At 36.3% G+C, this 17,169-nt stretch overlaps 1 protein-coding gene across 1 annotated transcript in view; it reads left to right on the top strand.

Annotated features, from left to right (window-relative positions):
• LOC131150969 (probable leucine-rich repeat receptor-like serine/threonine-protein kinase At3g14840) overlaps positions 1–17,169 on the top strand; it is a 54,928-nt gene that overhangs the window by 25,703 nt on the left and 12,056 nt on the right. Inside the window, exons 16-19 of the mRNA XM_058102097.1 lie at positions 15,352–15,489; positions 15,938–16,056; positions 16,168–16,378; positions 16,489–16,735. Coding sequence (XP_057958080.1) covers positions 15,352–15,489; positions 15,938–16,056; positions 16,168–16,378; positions 16,489–16,735 — 715 coding nt within the window. The remainder of the gene's footprint in view (positions 1–15,351; positions 15,490–15,937; positions 16,057–16,167; positions 16,379–16,488; positions 16,736–17,169) is intronic.

Raw genomic sequence — 17,169 nt, 5'->3', positions numbered from 1 at the left:
ATTTCCATTGAACCTGCTATCAATTAGTTTACTAACAAAGTATCATAACTGTTATATGGCCTTTCCCTCTCATTACATTATTCAGGATCTCAGAATTGGTGGGGGCCTTGAGAATGGCCTATACTATTTCGGTGGTGGTCATGGTGGATCCAATTCTTATTATAGGGTTCCATTAATTTATAATTATGTTGTTTCTATTGAGTGGCACACTCGTTTGTGTCATCCATCACTTCAAAACTACAAGTTTTCCCTATGTTCAAGCCACTTTCTCGTTTTGATTGTTCTTCATATTAGATGGGAAAGCATAGTAGGACATCTTAGAGTCGGCTCTTGTAATAAATCATTGTTTTGTCTTATTCATTCAAATATTTGAGGTCCATGTAGAGTCAAGAATTTGATTGTTCATTAATATTTTGGGTCTTTTTTGAATGATTTTTCGCATGACCTGCATCTATTTGTTGAAAGATATTCTTGAATTTTTTAATATTTTTGCTCATTTTTACTAGGAAATAAAGCTCAATTTGCCATTGGCATTCAAAATTTTTGATTTGATAATACACTTGAATTTGTTCAAAATGAGCTTCAATCTTTTTTCTTGGCCGAATCGATTCATCGAACATCATGTACACGTACACTCAACAAAATGGAGTAGCTGAACAAAAAATAGACATTTACTTGACATAGCACAATCCTTACTCATTTATGTGCATGTTCCTCAAACCTTTTGTATCAATGCTCTTCTTACAACCATGCTCTTCTTACAACCTGTTTTGTGCTTGGATGCTCTCAAGTGTTATAGGGGGACAAAACCTTTAAGGGACACCTTATTTCTCTAGTGTTGGTTTCTCTTTAAATGAATCTATTTTGATTTATGAATGACAAAGAGCAAGCAAAGACATCATTATCACCATGTCGGTGCCTACTCTAGCCATCACTATTTTGACTTTTAGATTTGGAGATCCATCCCTATGTGACTTGGATTTGCCCATTGCTTACCGCAAAGGCACTCAAACATTTTGTCAACAGTCCTTAGTTACTTGTCCCATTGCTCATTATGTTTTAGCTATTCACTTTCCTAGTCCTATGTGTTCTTTTTCCTTGCCAATTTCCTTGGTTTTTACCCTTCCTTGCGTGTTGAAGCACTTGCTAGTCCTAAGTGAAAGCATGCAATGGATGTAGAAATGGATGCCTTTCCACTCGAGAGACATAGGACTTGGTGGATCTTCCTCCTTATAAGGATTTGGTTAGATGCCATTAGGTCTACACCATCAAATATCTTCCTAACAACTGATTGAATGGCTTAAGGTTCGGTTGGTTGCCAAGAGGGGCACCCAAACATATGGTATTTGAGGCCTTCTCTCCTATTGCTCAACTAAAATCTATTTGTGTATTATTCTCATTGGCTCAATTGGCCCTTATACTAGTTGAATGTGAAGAATTCCCTTTTTGTGCAAAGATTTCTAGGGAGAGGTATACATGGTTCCTCCTAGCTTTGTTGCTTAGGGTAGGATAGTACAGTATCCAGATCACATCTAATCGTTTATAGTCTTAGCGTCTCCTCGAACTTGGTTTGACAAATTTTGTGTTGTATATGCATTTGGCTTTATCCCAGTGCTACTTGAATTATTCGATTTTTGTTTGTAAGGAGATAATTTTGGTACTAGTAGTTTATGTTAATGATGTCATTATCACTAACAGTTACTAGAGTGGGATTGCAGATGTTGAGTGGTGGTTTAAGAAAATTTTCAAACAAGGAATTGGGTATTCAGCACTACTTTCTTGGTATTGTGATTGTACAATGTAGGAAAGTATTGAATCTATCTCAAGGAAAATATACATTGAACCTTCCAAGTGAGACTAGTTTGTTGGGAGCTAAACTATTTTATACTCCTATGGATCCCAATGTGAAGTTGTCTAGGGATGTTGTATTGGACTTTGAAGACAATGTTGATATAGGTAGTTGGCTAGCAAGTTGATCAACTTGACTGTCACTAGACCTGATATATCTTTTGCAATAAGGGTGGTGAATTAGTTTATGGAAAATCTCAAACAACCACGTTAGGATGTTGTTTGTAGGGTTTTTATTTCAAAGGCTCTTTTGGAAGAGGTTTGATATATAAATGTAAAAGAAATTGTGAGATTGTGGGATACCCTGATGCAAATTGGGTTGGATCTATGATCAAAGGTCTACTATTGGATATTGTACATTTGTGAGAGGTAATCTTATTACTTGGCCTAGCAAGAAATAAACTACTATTGCAATATCTAGTGTTGAAGTAGAATTTCAAGCTATAACTCATACTACGAGTGAGCTTATGTGGCTAAAGTTTCATATTTCATAGATGAAATTCTTAGTAACTATTGAATAATTGGGTAAAATGAAAGACCTAACCTTAATTAGGTCTTTCTCTCTATTTATAATATATTTCAAGTACAATAACAATGGCCATAATACCCTTATTAACTCTAACTTAGTAACATAACTCTTAACACATACTAATACTGCTAAATGCCTAAATCAACACTCCCCCTCAAGCTGGAGTATGTATATCATATGCTCCGAGCTTGTTACAACTAAATTTCACACGAGCACATCCCAAGGCTTTAGTGAACAAATGTGCAAGCTGAAAATCAAACTTGACATGATTGGTTGTAATGAGTTCCTATATAAGTTTCTTCAGAACCAAGTGGCAATCAACTTCAATGTGCTTTGTCCGCTTATGGAAGAACAAGTTGGAGGCAATATGAATAGCAGCTTGATTATCACACATCAACTCCATAGGCTGAGAATGTGGAAAACCTAGTTGTTCTAATATGTTCTTCCAAACAAGTTCATATGCAATGTGAGTCATAGCCCTATACTCTGACTCGACATTTGACTTGGCCACCACAGTTTTTTTATTACTTTTCCAAGAAACCAAATTACCACCAACAAAGATACAATACTTGATTGTTGATCTTCAGTTGGAACCATTCTACATCTGTATATCCTTGAAGGGATCTCTCACTTGTTGCATTTTGAGATGAATTTTACTCAGGGAATTGAGGATCCGACACACAACACTTTTTGCAAAGGATATATCTAGTCGACTAACTAAAAGATAATTCAACTTTACAACAAGTCTCCGGTACCATCTCGGGTTAGGCAATAAATCAGCCATATCTTGCACTAACTTAGTATTGGGATCCATGGGTGTATCAACATGTTTGGATCCCAATAGCCTAGTCTTATGACTCTCATCTAAAAGATCAAGAATATACTTCCTCTATTACAAGACGATTCCCGTATGAGATCTTGATACTTTTATACCCAATAAGGGCTTTAATGGTCCCAAGTTCTTGGTCTGAAATTTATTCTTTAAGAAAAGATTTAGGTCCTAGATTCCTTGATCATTGCCACTAGTGGTCACAATGTCATCCACTTACATAATAAGCAAAATCATGCCGAATGGAGTATGACGATAAAATATAGATTCATGTACTACACAACATCATAGGCCAAACTCAAGTACTACATCACTAAATTGGCCAAGCCATGCTCTAGGAGATTGTTTTAAATCATATAATAATTTCTTAAGTCAACATACTAAGCCTAACTCCCCTTACGCAACAAACCTAGGTGGTCACTCCATATAGACCTCCTCTTGAAGATCAACACGTAGGAAAGAATTCTTCACATCTAACTAATGTAGAGGTCAATGACAAGTACTGGCTAAGGAGATGAACAAGCGTACTGAGGCAACTTTAATGATTGGATAAAATGTGTTTGAATATCAAAACCATACACTTGAGTATATCCCTTCATAATAAGGTAGGCTTTTAAATGAGCCATAGACTTGTGATTGACTTTCACATTGTACACCTAATGACAACCAACCACTAACTTATTAGGAGGAACAGGTACCAAATCCCAAGTATCATTATTATGTAGCACACACATCTCTTCAACCATTGCAATCCTCAACCCAAAATGGGATAAGTTTTCAGAAATAGATTTTGGAAGAGTAGTAGTAGATATAGTACTAACAAAACAATAATATAAGGGTAACAATAAATCATAACAAACAAAATTAGAGATTGGATTTTGGGTACAAGTGTGTTTACTTTTTCAAGCAGCTATGAGAGGATCAACTTCATGGGAAATAAGATCATCTGGCGAGGGAACTAGAGGCGCAGTAGTAGAAGCTCGAGGAGGCTCTCCTCCCTTGAGTCGTCATGTGTATATGTCATGTCCCTAGTTTTTGGCATGTGACTAGCCATGACTCTATCTAAAATCCAATGGGGTCACTTGGCCTAGGCAAGAATTTATTTTACTATTCATCATTTGGAACCAAGTTAAAGCTAATTGAGAGTGAGCATTTGTTGGGTGACAAGCTTTTTACATTGGATTATACTTTACATACAACATTTTTCGCACTCCCTAGTCTACATACATAACGACCAAAACGGAACACACGCTTAGTATCCTTATTGTCTTCTTGCCAACCTGTAATACATGTAGAATGGTAGTATCTTGGAGAACCAAACAAATGGAGCTCTCCTTCAGTTTGAACCTGAAATTATTAAGGAATAGGTGAGCAACCACAAGCTCAGTAGACATTCTTAACTCCCCCTTATTTAAATAAGGGTTTTAATACTTAACACAGGATTTCTTACATGTATGCATGATCATAATGTGCATGAACATACACTTTATTCAAAACAATATGCATGAACATGCTCTTTATTCTAGGCAATCTGTTTATCTAAAGTGACCATCACAAAACATCCATGCATTTACACAACTTTTCTTCTTAACATAGTAGCGCTATCCCACCTAAGTGCTCATTTTACCTCAAACAAGTGCCAAATTCCACCTTGGCCAACCACCACTTAACGAGGCAATACTAACACGTGCCACATTCCAGTTTGCCCAACCACTACTTAACGCAAAAATACTCTTCGGAGGTTTGAGGCCTTTCACCCAAGGGAGACACAAGCCCTACTTGCTCAAATTCCACAATATTGTTGTTGTTTCTTGTTTTTTGCTTTTATTTCTCCATAATGAAAAAGTAGATTATAAAAATGTGTTTGTTTCTATTGTCAGTTTTTTTGTTTCTATTGATGATTTTCAATTGTTTTGGAAACCTATTGCTAGAAATTTTAATATCTAGAAATAGTTTTTTTGGATTCAATTATTCATTTTATACACTTTAAAATTGAAATAAAAATTAAATGATCATATAAATTTAAATATAATTAAAAGAAAAATATACATACATTTTTAAAAATAATAATAAAAGCCAATTACAAAATATTTTTACTAAACATTTTTACTATTTCTCAATTGTCAAGTCTAATAAAATTTTTATTGTAAAGTAAATTTTGAAAGTAGAACAATTAAGTAAAATAATTATAATAAATTTTATTTTTATTATAGTAATTTTTTAATGTGTATTATTTGTAATTTTATTATTTTAATCATATTTTTATAATATTTTGAGTTAAAGATGAAAATGAAAATTATTTTAATTAAGTTTTTAATTTGTATTAGTTTTATAAATGTTAACCAAATAGGTTGTTGGTTTCCATTTTTTAGTTTCTATTTCTGGTTTTTGGTTTTCGTTTTTGGTTTTTGTTTGTCTAATTTTTGATAGTGATACCAAATGGCCTCTCAAATTCCACAATTTCACAGTCGCAACAATACGTGGTACCATGCATTTCATACAATAACAATTCAACATATGCATACACAAGCTTTGACATAGCAAGTAAAACATCATCCTTACAAGATGAATATTTATCACATGAAAATTTCCCAATTAAACAAGATATGCAATTATGATAGCCAAAGATACCATATATGCATCATGCAACGATATCAAGTAATTAGAGATTACAAGCTTAAATCTTCCGTATTAGGATTCAACTTTATGCAAGTTTCTACCCTTGTTTCCTTTAAATATTCAAAATCCCTAGGTGATGAATGAAAGTTAAGAATGCTGAACGCCTACCTTGATTTTCAGCTTCTTCAACTTAGTCTATGTTTCCCTCTGAATTTCGTGTATTTTCTCTTGATTTTCTCTGAATTTCCCTGATTTTTTGTAAAGTTATCTCTCCCTTTCTATCCCTCCATTTTTCTCTCTCTCTAGAACTAGGGTTTTCTGCTAGAGTTTATGGTATTCTTTTCTATGTTCATGCTGCTCCGCAGGGCTGGAAAAGTCAAGACAGCAGCTGGACACATGACAGGACCATCGCAGCTGGTGGCGACTGGGATCCTGCAGTGCTGACATCTGTGCATTAGATGTCTGCTGCTGGTTTTTCAAAACAACCAGGTGGCTGCTGTTGGTTTGTAGTGCCGTCAGGTGTCACACCTGGTTTCAGAATGCCCCATCTTTTCTTTAAATTCTTTCTCTGCCCCAACTCTTATGCTATTTATGTTTTAGCTTGACCCTCATAATGTGCTTTAATCCAAGCCCCTCCTGCCACTAATAAGTCAAATGGAATTTCCAATATCAGTTAACACAACTCAAATAAATGAATAACATGGCTAGTATGAACTTTTTTATTGAAAAATAAAGCAATTCATGCTAATTTATCAAAGTAGCTTAAATTTACCGTGGCCTAAGGGTATGGTTGTCACAGTATACCTACAAATTGGGATGATCCAAGTGACGAGGACTCAAAATTGGATGAAGATGTAGGGAATTGGGCATCGATAATAGGTCGGAATTTGGAAGGCAAGGGAGCGGAAGAGACTCATCAAGGTCAACAAAACTCAAGGAATTATAGTATGGTGTAGCTCAAAAATGGTGACATTAGCAGAGAAAAATAATTGATGTAAAGTAGGACTATTAACATCCATATCGCTTCTAAGTATAGAAATAGCCCCAAAAAAAATACATTTGATAGCACGAGGATCCAACTTATCCATTCTTGGAGTTAATAAATGGACAAAGGGCACATAGCTGAATGTACAAGGAGGAAAGGAGAACAAAAGAGCCTTCGGGAAGATACTTGAATATGGGATTTTATCACCAAGGGCAGAAGATGACATTTTATTGATGAGGGAGCAAGTTGTGGGCACAACATCACTTCAAAAAACTTTCAGGACATTCATTTTATACAATAGGGTAGGAATGACTTCAAGAATATGTTTGTTTTTCTGCTTTACAACTCCATTTTGTTGTGGAGTGTGGGAACAAAAGGGACTAATGGATCATAACAGAATTGGTCATATAGGTAGTGAATTGGGTACTGAAGCACTCCTTAGCATTATTACATGAAGTATCTTGACTAGCATATCAAACTGAGTCTTTATTTGAGAACAAAAGGCATAAAAAATATTAAACAACTCAGAACGATTGTTCATTAAATGCAACCAAGTCATCCTAGAGTATGTAACAAAGTACCAAAACCAAAACTTCGACGTGACATGACTAGGACCCCACATCGAATGGACTAGCATGAAAGGACTAAAACTGCCCTTTTTCAATCTGGGAAGCAAAGGGAACGCGATGATGTTTTCCCAATTGACAAGACTCACACTCAAGATTAGACATGGAACTCAAGGTAGGAACTAGCTATTTCAACTTGTTCAAGGACGGATGACCAAGGCAACAATGGATTTGAAGTGGTGTAGTGGCGAAGAGAGATGGTGGGAGTATGATTTACCATTCCTATCCCCTTAACTGCAGTAGTAGACCCATCAACAAGGGTAATTTGAGGTAGAATTTTAGGATATTGGAGGGCAGAAAAGAAGTTGGTCGCACATGGCATATGGTTAGTGGCAGTGAAAATCTATAACCCAAGGACTAGAAGGAGAGATGCCAGATGACAAACAGACTATAGGATTACTTTTCTAAGAAAAATATGCAACGTGATAAGATGCTTTTGAGACGGTTGATACTATAGAAACCTCAAATACTACTCTTCTGATATAGTCACGGTACACGGTTCACTCAAACAAGTGACTAATGAGGGAACCATATTTTTTGGAATTTGCAAACTCCATCCCAACACTCATAAACTTAGACCAATGATAACAAGATTAATTGCTGGAACAATTCGAACAATTCGAACAACCACAAACAAGGTGACCCATCATGAACGAGTTACGGATAAATCAGCACAAGGCTGCCGCAGCACCTAGAAACTTAGACACAGCCACATGAAATGAACACACAGCACCGAAACAATTGGAGCAACCACAAACAAGGTGACCCACCATGAACGAGTCACAATAAATCAGCACAAGGCTGCCACAGCATGAAGAAACTTAGACACAGCCCCAAGAAACCAATTGAAAGATTTTTAAGAAGAAGAATAACCATTCTTATTGAATTTCAAGAGACGCGATTACGAGATAAATAGTAGTGGAAGGCCACAAAATCAGCAAATCAAATCAGAAGATCTTTAGGCTAGAAAATAGAAAACTGAAACTACTAGAAATTGAAATAGTAATTTCAAATTTTAAAAAATAGAATTTCCTAATTTATTCCCTAGAAATCCGACACCGCCCCCTCAATTTTGGAACGTAGATATCTATCATGCCCAACTTGCTTACAAAGAGCTAAAAACTAGGACTAAAAAGTCCTTTGGTGAAGATATCAGCTATTTGTTGAGTAGTAGGAACAAAAGGCATGCAAACAGCTCCACTATCAATCTTCTCTTTTATGAAGTGTCTGTCAATCTCTACATGCTTCGTGTGATCATGTTGTGCTAGATTTTGAGCAATACTTATAGCAGCTTTGTTGTCACAATACAACTTCATTGGCATGTTCACTGGCATCTGCAACTCTTCAAGAATTCTCTTCAGCCATAGAATCTCACAAACTCCGTTAGCCATTGCCCTATATTCTGCCTCGGCACCGATCCTTGCAACCACATTCTGTTTCTTGCTTCGCCATGTAACCATATTTCCCCAGACATAAGTATAGTATCCTGACGTGGATCACCTGTCAATAAGTAAGTCTGCCCAATTTGCATCAATGTATGCCTTTATGTTATGCTTTGTGGTCTTTTGGAAGAGTAAACCCTTGCCTAGTGTACTTTTCAAGTATTTGGGAATCCGATAAACTACTTCAAGATGTTTCTTGTAGGGTGAGGGTGAATGCATAAACTGGCTTACCAGACTCACAACAAAAACAATATTGGGCCGTGTATTTGATAAGTAAATTAACTTTCCCACCAACTTTTGATGCCGAGTTGTATTCATCGGATCATATTCCTTCTCATCTCCAAGTTTCTGATTGGGATCTATTGGAGTGTCTGCTGGCCTACAACCGCTCATCCTAGTTTCCTTAAGGAGGTCAAGGACATACTTTTGTTAGGAGACAACAATCCCTTTCTTCAACAGAGCAACCTCCATTCCAAGGAAATACCTCAGAGATCCTAAGTCCTTGATCTCAAATGTTGATGAGAGGGAAGTCTTCAAATCGATTCATCTCAAGTACGTCATCTCTAGTGAGAATTATATCATCTACATACACAATCAGTATCGCTATCTTCCCATCCTGTGAATTTCTTATAAACATCATATGATCACCTTACCCTTGAGTATACCCTTGCCTTTTAACAAACTAAGTGAATTTCTCAAACTAGGCTCTTGGTGACTGTTTTAACTCATATAAGGACTTCTTCAGTTTACACACCTTTGTGCCAAACTTTTCACCAAATCCTAAAGGTGCATCCATGTACACTTCTTCCTCCAGGTCTCCATTAAGAAATGCATTTTTTACGTCCAACTGTTGCAGAGGCCAGTCACGATTAGCTGCAAGTGACAAAAGAACTCTTACAGAGTTTAGCTTTGCAACTGGGGCGAATGTCTCCAAGTAATCAATGCCATAGTTCTAAGTGAATCCCATGGCGACCAATTGAGTTGTATACTGTTCTAGAGAACCATCAGATTTATACTTTACTGTAAACACCCATTTGCACCCTACAATTGTCTTTCCTCTTGGTAGATCAACTAACTCCCACGTGCCATTCTTTTCAAGAGCTTTCATCTCCTCAAAGACAGCCTCCTTCCCCTCAGGAACTTTTAGGGCATCCTGCACAATATTAGGAATCTCCATACAAGACAATTGTGAGGTAAAAGCACGAAAAACAGGTGAGAGATTTTCATAGGACACATAATTGGACAATCGATGTTGGGTGCGAGGCCTCACACCCTTCTGGACAGCAATGGGAAGTTCAGAATCATCGAACTCAGGATTGGAACCAGACTCGAGTTCAGAACTAGAGGACTCAGAACTCGAAGATGAAATGGATTGAACATAAGGTAAAGGTTCGGTGAGGACATTACCTGGAGGATTTATGGATTCTGGATAGTGTAAAGGATTGGAAGACCCTTTCCTTCGAGTTGTCCCCTGTCGTGAGTAGACAATGTCAAATGGTACCAATGCTGTGGTGTTTTTTTTTTTTCAATTTCTCCTTTGTTAGTCATTATAGGATCATGAACATCATGAGATCACATTGTAGGAAGACCTGCCTTTTCAGTATCTAAAAAACTCAACTCACTTTCTCTTGGTATAATAAAGCTTGGGTTTTCAGGTTGAATAATCAAAGTTGGAGAAGGATCATTTTGTGAGTCTTTAGTTTGGAAAAAATCATGAAACACAGCCGAATCTTTGTTTTAGTTCCCCCCCCCCCTTTTTTTGGAAATGGGTTTGAAACATTTATACCCCTTTTGAGTGGGAGCAAAACCAACAAACACACATTTTGTGGCTCAGGGTTCAAGTTTTCCTCGATTATGACTATGAATATAAACAAAAGCGGTACAACCAAATATCTTTAGTGGTAAAGAAGACAGCCAATTTGTTGGATAAAACTTATGAAAAACATCAAAACGTGTTTCGAAGCTTAAAACCTGATTAGGTGTTCTATTTATGAGATATGTAGTAGTAAGAACGGATTCACCCCAAAGATATTTAGGTACCTAATTGCATGGTCTTAAATTTCAATGAAATTGTCAAAATTTCCTTTGAAATTTTCGATTTTTGTCACCCTCGAAATCCAAATGACAGTCAATTTCTGTCTTGCATAATTTCCATCAAAATCTCAATGAATCATTCAAAATTTATCGAAATCTCGAAATTTTAGCGAAACTTGTCGAAATTTTAACCATACAATGAAATTTTGTCGAATTTCAAATGAGTGATTTAGGAGTGAAGTGAAATTTCTCTTTTAATTTATTTTATTTATTTTATTGAATTAAAAGATTATTACAAGTGCTTTTGAAATTATATGAAAAAATAAACTTATAGTAACATTTTATTTAACCATAGATGTCTAAATTATTATTATTTGTATAATAAATAATATTTAAATGATTTATGAATTTCATTTGTATTAATTGAATAAGTTTAATGTACATTATCTCACAAATATGTTTGATGCACATAATATTTTATAACTTTTATACCTCATACAAAACATATATGTATTTAAATTGTCATATATTAGTCCTAAAACTTACATTATTATGTTTGTTAACCATTTCTAAAGTTTCACAAAAATTCCATGCTTTACAATTAATTTCTGTTATTTTTTCAAATCGAATTTGAAATTGACATCGAAATTAAAATTTCTGTACTTTTGGAGCTTTGAAATTTGAGTCGAAATGAAAATTTAAGACCTTGCCTGATTGGTAAAAAGCAATGCCCGAGCTACTTCCAATAAGTGTTTGTTTTTTCTTTCTGCCAAACCATTTTGTTGTGGAGTGTCAACACAAGAGCTTTGATGAACAATTCCTTTTTCAAGAAAAAATTGGCCCAAAATTTTTTTGAAATATTCTCGGCCATTATCACTCTGCAATATTTGAATATTTTTTTGAAATTGTGTTTGTACCATGGTGTAAAATTTTTTGAAAATTGTTTCCACTTCAAATTTTTCCTTAATCGAATAAACCCAACTTAATCTCGTGTGATCATCAATAAAGGTCAGAAACCATTTTTTTGCCAGAATACATAGATGTTCTACATGGGCCCTAGATATCACTATGAATCACAGTAAATAGTGTAGTTGCTTTGTAGGGTTGGGTAGAAAAGGATGCATGATGATGTTTAGCAAACTGACAAACTTCACATTGAAAGAAGATGGACTTTTATTCCGAAATAAATTGGGAAACAAGTATTTTAAATATTGAAAATTAGGATGGCCTAACCTATAATGCCATAACATGATATCATATCTTTGAAAACAGAAACAGGATTTAAGCAAGTACTTTGACATTGTCTACTCAAGTTAGGTCCATCGTCAAAGTAATAGAGTCCATCTTTTTCCTTAGCACCGCCAATCATCCTCCCCGTGGCCAATTCCTAAAACTCACAATAAGAGAAGTAGAAATTAGCTTGACATAGATGATCAGAGGTAATTTTACAAATGGACAACAAATTGCAAGAAAAATTTGGAACATGGAGCACATCATGGAGAGTTAACAACGAAGTGAGTTTGATAGTTCCTATCCCGGCAATTACCGAGAGTGAACCATCTACAATTTTGATCTTTTTATTGCCTGCACATGGACTATAGGATGAGAACAATTTGGACCAACCAGTCATATGATCAGTTGCACCTGAATCAATTATCCAGAATGAACAGAATTAGGAATAACACCTAAAAATGCAGTAGCAAGAGAGTTACCCTTCTGTACCAAAGAGCAAGACAGAGTTAAGGACAGTTTTGGAGATTGAAACAATTTGTACAAGTGCTCTAATTGCTCCTTGGTAAAAGGGACTGCATCTGATTTGGTAGAAGGCTCCTGAGTCTCTTCAGCAGTGGCTTGGTAGGCGTGACTGTCACGTTTGGATTTTGGCTTCCAATTTGCTGGTTTACCATGAACCTTCCAACACATCTCCTTCGTATGCCACGGTTTTTTGCAATGCTTGCACCATGGTTTCTTACGCCCATTGAGTTTTGTAACCGTGGGATAAAGGGCTGAATTCTGGGAATACTAATCAGCAGATACAGACTTGGGAGGAATAGTGGGATTGGGTGGAATGGTTTCGGAAGTACCGGAAGAGCCGGTAGGATTTCTTTGGGCGCTGGTCATCGCCGACATATTCAACATCAACAAAAGAAAAGAGCATGAGGCTCTTATACCGTGAAAGATTTTTTAGAAGAAGAATAACTATTCTTCTTGAATTTCAAGAGACACGATTACAAGATAAATAGTAGAGGAAGGCCACCAAATTAGGAAGGCCACAAAATCAGCAAATCAAATTAGCAGATATCTAGGCTAGAAAACAGAAAACTGAAAACTGAAACTATTAGAAATTGAAATAGTAATTTCAGATTTTAAAAAATAGAATTTCCTAATTTATTCCCTAGAAATCCGACACCAACCCACAGCACCGGCACAATTGGAGCAACCATGAACAAGGTGACCCACCACATATGAGTCACAACTCACAACTAAGCTACCCTACAACTAAGCCAGCCTAAGGCCACCACCCCCCCCCCCCCCCCCGGGCGGCGGCCCTCAAAAAAAAAAAAACAATGATACACTGAGACAACCACGAATGAGGTGAACCATTGAAACTACCACGGACAAGTCACTAACAAACTGATGTAACACTGCAACAGCATCACGAAAATAGCTTATGAACACTGCTGCTGCTCCAAGACACTCACCAATGGCCTTTACTAGAACTGAACAGCTAACGAATTAACATGAGTGCATGGTCGAAAAAGATTGGGTCTTTGACCAAAACACATGCCCAACAACTTGACATTATGGTCTATGGAAGGAATCATAGCATTCTGAAGGAAAACTTACATGCCAGCGCATGGGGGTGGGACTGCCGGTAATCATCCGGCGCATAGGGTGCATGGGGAACTTTCGAGCAATGGGGTTTTGTAGGATTATAGTTCAGAGGGTTCTGTCTTTGGCTATGTGGTTGGTTGTGAAATATTGAAGAGTCGTAGTGGTTCTGAGAAAGGCAGCAACGGGAGTGTCTTTTCCTAAAACAGCTGAGTTTGGTTTGGTGGTAGGGGTTATGGTTGGATCATGCTCTGATACTATGTTGAATAATTGGATAAAGTGGAGGACCTAATCTCAATGATATGTCTCTCCCTCCATTTTCAATGCCAATGACCATAGTAGCCTTACTAACTCACACTTACTAACATAACTCTAACAGATACTAATATGCTAATTACCAAATAACCATTATCAGTAATCAAGCTAATGATGTGTTTTCTGATGATCAATCTGTCATTTATATTACTAGCAATCCAATGTTCATGAGAGGACAAAGTACATAGAAGTTGAATGTCCTTTTGTGAGGGATGCTGTGTTGGAGTAGGTCATGAGAACTCCTTTTATGAAATCTGTAGATCAATTAATCGGTGTTTTAACGAAATCTTTATTTAAGTCCGCATTGTCTTTTGGTTGTTACAACTTACAAGCTCTTGGGTTCGGTGGTATTTATACACCTCCAGCTTAAGGGAGAATGTTAGAAGAGAATATGTCATTTTAGTAACTAGTTTGTGCTAATGAAGATACTTTTGTCCTTCAGAATTTATTATTATTAATAATGTATAAGAGGGCAGACCTGGAGCTGTATGTAGACTCCAGGAAACTGCTGCCCAGTTTTTCCTCTTTTTCTCTTCTTCTCCTCCTCTCTTCTTCTCTCCTCCATCACTAACTTTACAAAACTTTTCTTGATGCTTTTTTTTTTTTTTCTATGCAGGTTGTCAAAAAATGTCTTCACATCAAATAATTTACTATCATTTTTGTTAATCATCCCCATCTTTTGTCTTAAATTCTGCTTCTGGAAATGGATTTTTATGATTAAATTGCATGACATACAGTTAAATGTGTTGGGCTTAAACTGTTAGATTATGAGCTGACAATGTATATCAAGCCTTAGCACTCGCCTGCATGTGCGGCCTGATTGCATGTAATGATAAACAACACCCAGTACTGAAACAATAAACATAGGAAACAAGACTAGAACCCAGACCTCTTGGCAATCAAGGCTCTAATAACATGTTAGATGACCACTTTAGCTAGAAGTTTAAGTTGTTAGATTATGAGCCTACAATGTTTATCGAGCTATAACAAAATGATTCTTTTTTTCCCTTAATTTACTCTAGTCGCTATGTACAGGTGAAATTGTGGAAACTGTTCATATTTAACTCTAAATTTATTTTAAAAATACGAGGACCATAACTCACATTCATTTTCTCCTCATCCTTCTATTTTTTTTTTTCAAAAAATTTTATTTTAATGATCATATTTCCTGTTTCTCAATTCACTTACTAATTTGTTTGTCTCAACTCACTTCAGACAAGAATTCTCATCAATCACTTAAACAATGTTGTCTCATCAGCATATCCATAGCATAACTATTTAGTTTCATGCAGATTTTATGCCTCCATATGATGGAGGTGGAAATGTTGGCTTGGTGGTTGGAGTTGTTGCAGCAGGAGCATTTCTCATCTTTGTTCTGGCTGTTGTGTTGTGGAAAAGATGCCCAGGAATAAAAAATATGATGTACCGAGGTATTTGCTAGCTAATTGCAACCCCTGATAATGATAATCATACTAGCGGAAGCAGGAACCAAATGCTTATCTCTCCCTTCCCCAGAATTTTCCCACTATCCTTATGAGATATGTGTGGTCATATGCACAAACTCATGCATCCAAAACACCAACAGAGCAAATGTTGTATGTAAAACTGTTTGGGAGGTTGAAATTGTTTGACCTTTGACACTGCAATGGTGGCTCAGTTTGCAAGCATTCCTGGCTGGGTTGGTCAGTCATTGTGATTGTCTATATCAAGCAATTAGCTGATTCCTCAGGGTGTTGAGGACCTCATCACTACTTGTTGATATTATTCTCAAAGGGTGTTGAGGACATCATCACTACTTGTTGATATCATTCTCGAAGTACTAGGAATCATAAATCTTTTGTATTTTGCAGACACCATCTGACACAGCATCTTCTGCAGATTTAAAAGGTCTAGACCTACAAACCGGTTCATTTACCCTGAGGCAAATTAAAATTGCAACAAAAAACTTTGCTGATTCTAACAAAATTGGAGAAGGAGGTTTTGGTTCTGTTTACAAGGTAGCAAACACAAGAATTATTTTCTTTGATGCATTGCATTTAATTGCTGCTGCAACTCTTTCAGATAAAATTTTTGATTTGAGAACACCTAGCATCATTTCTCATATGCAGGGCCTTTTATCAGATGGCACTGTAATTGCAGTGAAGCAGCTTTCTTCCAAGTCAAAGCAAGGAATTCGTGAATTTGTGAATGAGATAGGGATGATTTCTGCGCTACAACATCCTCATCTAGTGAAGTTATATGGCTGTTGTATTGAAGAAAATCAATTGCTGCTGGTATATGAGTACATGGAAAATAATAGCCTTGCTCGTGCTTTGTTTGGTAAATTTCAGACATGTGCTTAACTGCTTTTGGAATTTGAGTATGAACACAATGACCTGCAAATGTATGTGCACATTTAATGATTACTACTAATCTTTATCTGTTTTAAGGATTTGAAGGCCCAACCAAGTGCCAGTTGAAATTGGACTGGACTACGAGGCAGAAGATCTGTGTTGGTTTAGCAAGAGGTTTGGCATACCTCCATGAAGAATCACGGCTGAAAATTGTTCACAGAGATATTAAGGCCACTAATGTGCTTCTTGATAAACATTTGAACCCCAAGATATCTGACTTTGGCTTGGCGAAGCTTGATGAAGGAGGTCATACTCACATGAGTACCCAAATTGCTGGAACTTAGTGAGTTTCCATGTCTAATACATAGTCAATGTACTTTTTCTTCTCGCTCTCTCCCTTTCTCATACGTGTGCAAGCACACATTTATATGTCAATAAGTTCTTTTTTTTTTATTAGGAGAAACATAAAAATAGAATTTGGGAAGTCAAAGGACATCGCTTGCATTTTTCAATATAGAGCTAATCCAAATCTTGATGTTTCATAAAATTTTCTTGATAATACAAATCCTTTTTCCTAGTTTTAATTACCCACTCCAAATCAATGCTCTTTCACCTGAATGCCATATGGGAGTCACCGTATAAAAGCCCACGTGTAAGGTGGGAAATTTGAGTTTCCTTATAGTGCATTTGGGTTCTTAGGACTTATAAATAGTAGTACACTTGTTGACAAATTGACATTCAAGAATTAGAATTGTTAGATTACCAATTGATTTAGCA

The sequence above is a fragment of the Malania oleifera genome, chromosome 1 (genome assembly GCF_029873635.1).
Source record: "Malania oleifera isolate guangnan ecotype guangnan chromosome 1, ASM2987363v1, whole genome shotgun sequence".
Taxonomy (NCBI): Eukaryota; Viridiplantae; Streptophyta; class Magnoliopsida; order Santalales; family Ximeniaceae; genus Malania; species Malania oleifera.
This window is presented reverse-complemented; position numbering and strand designations above follow the sequence as displayed.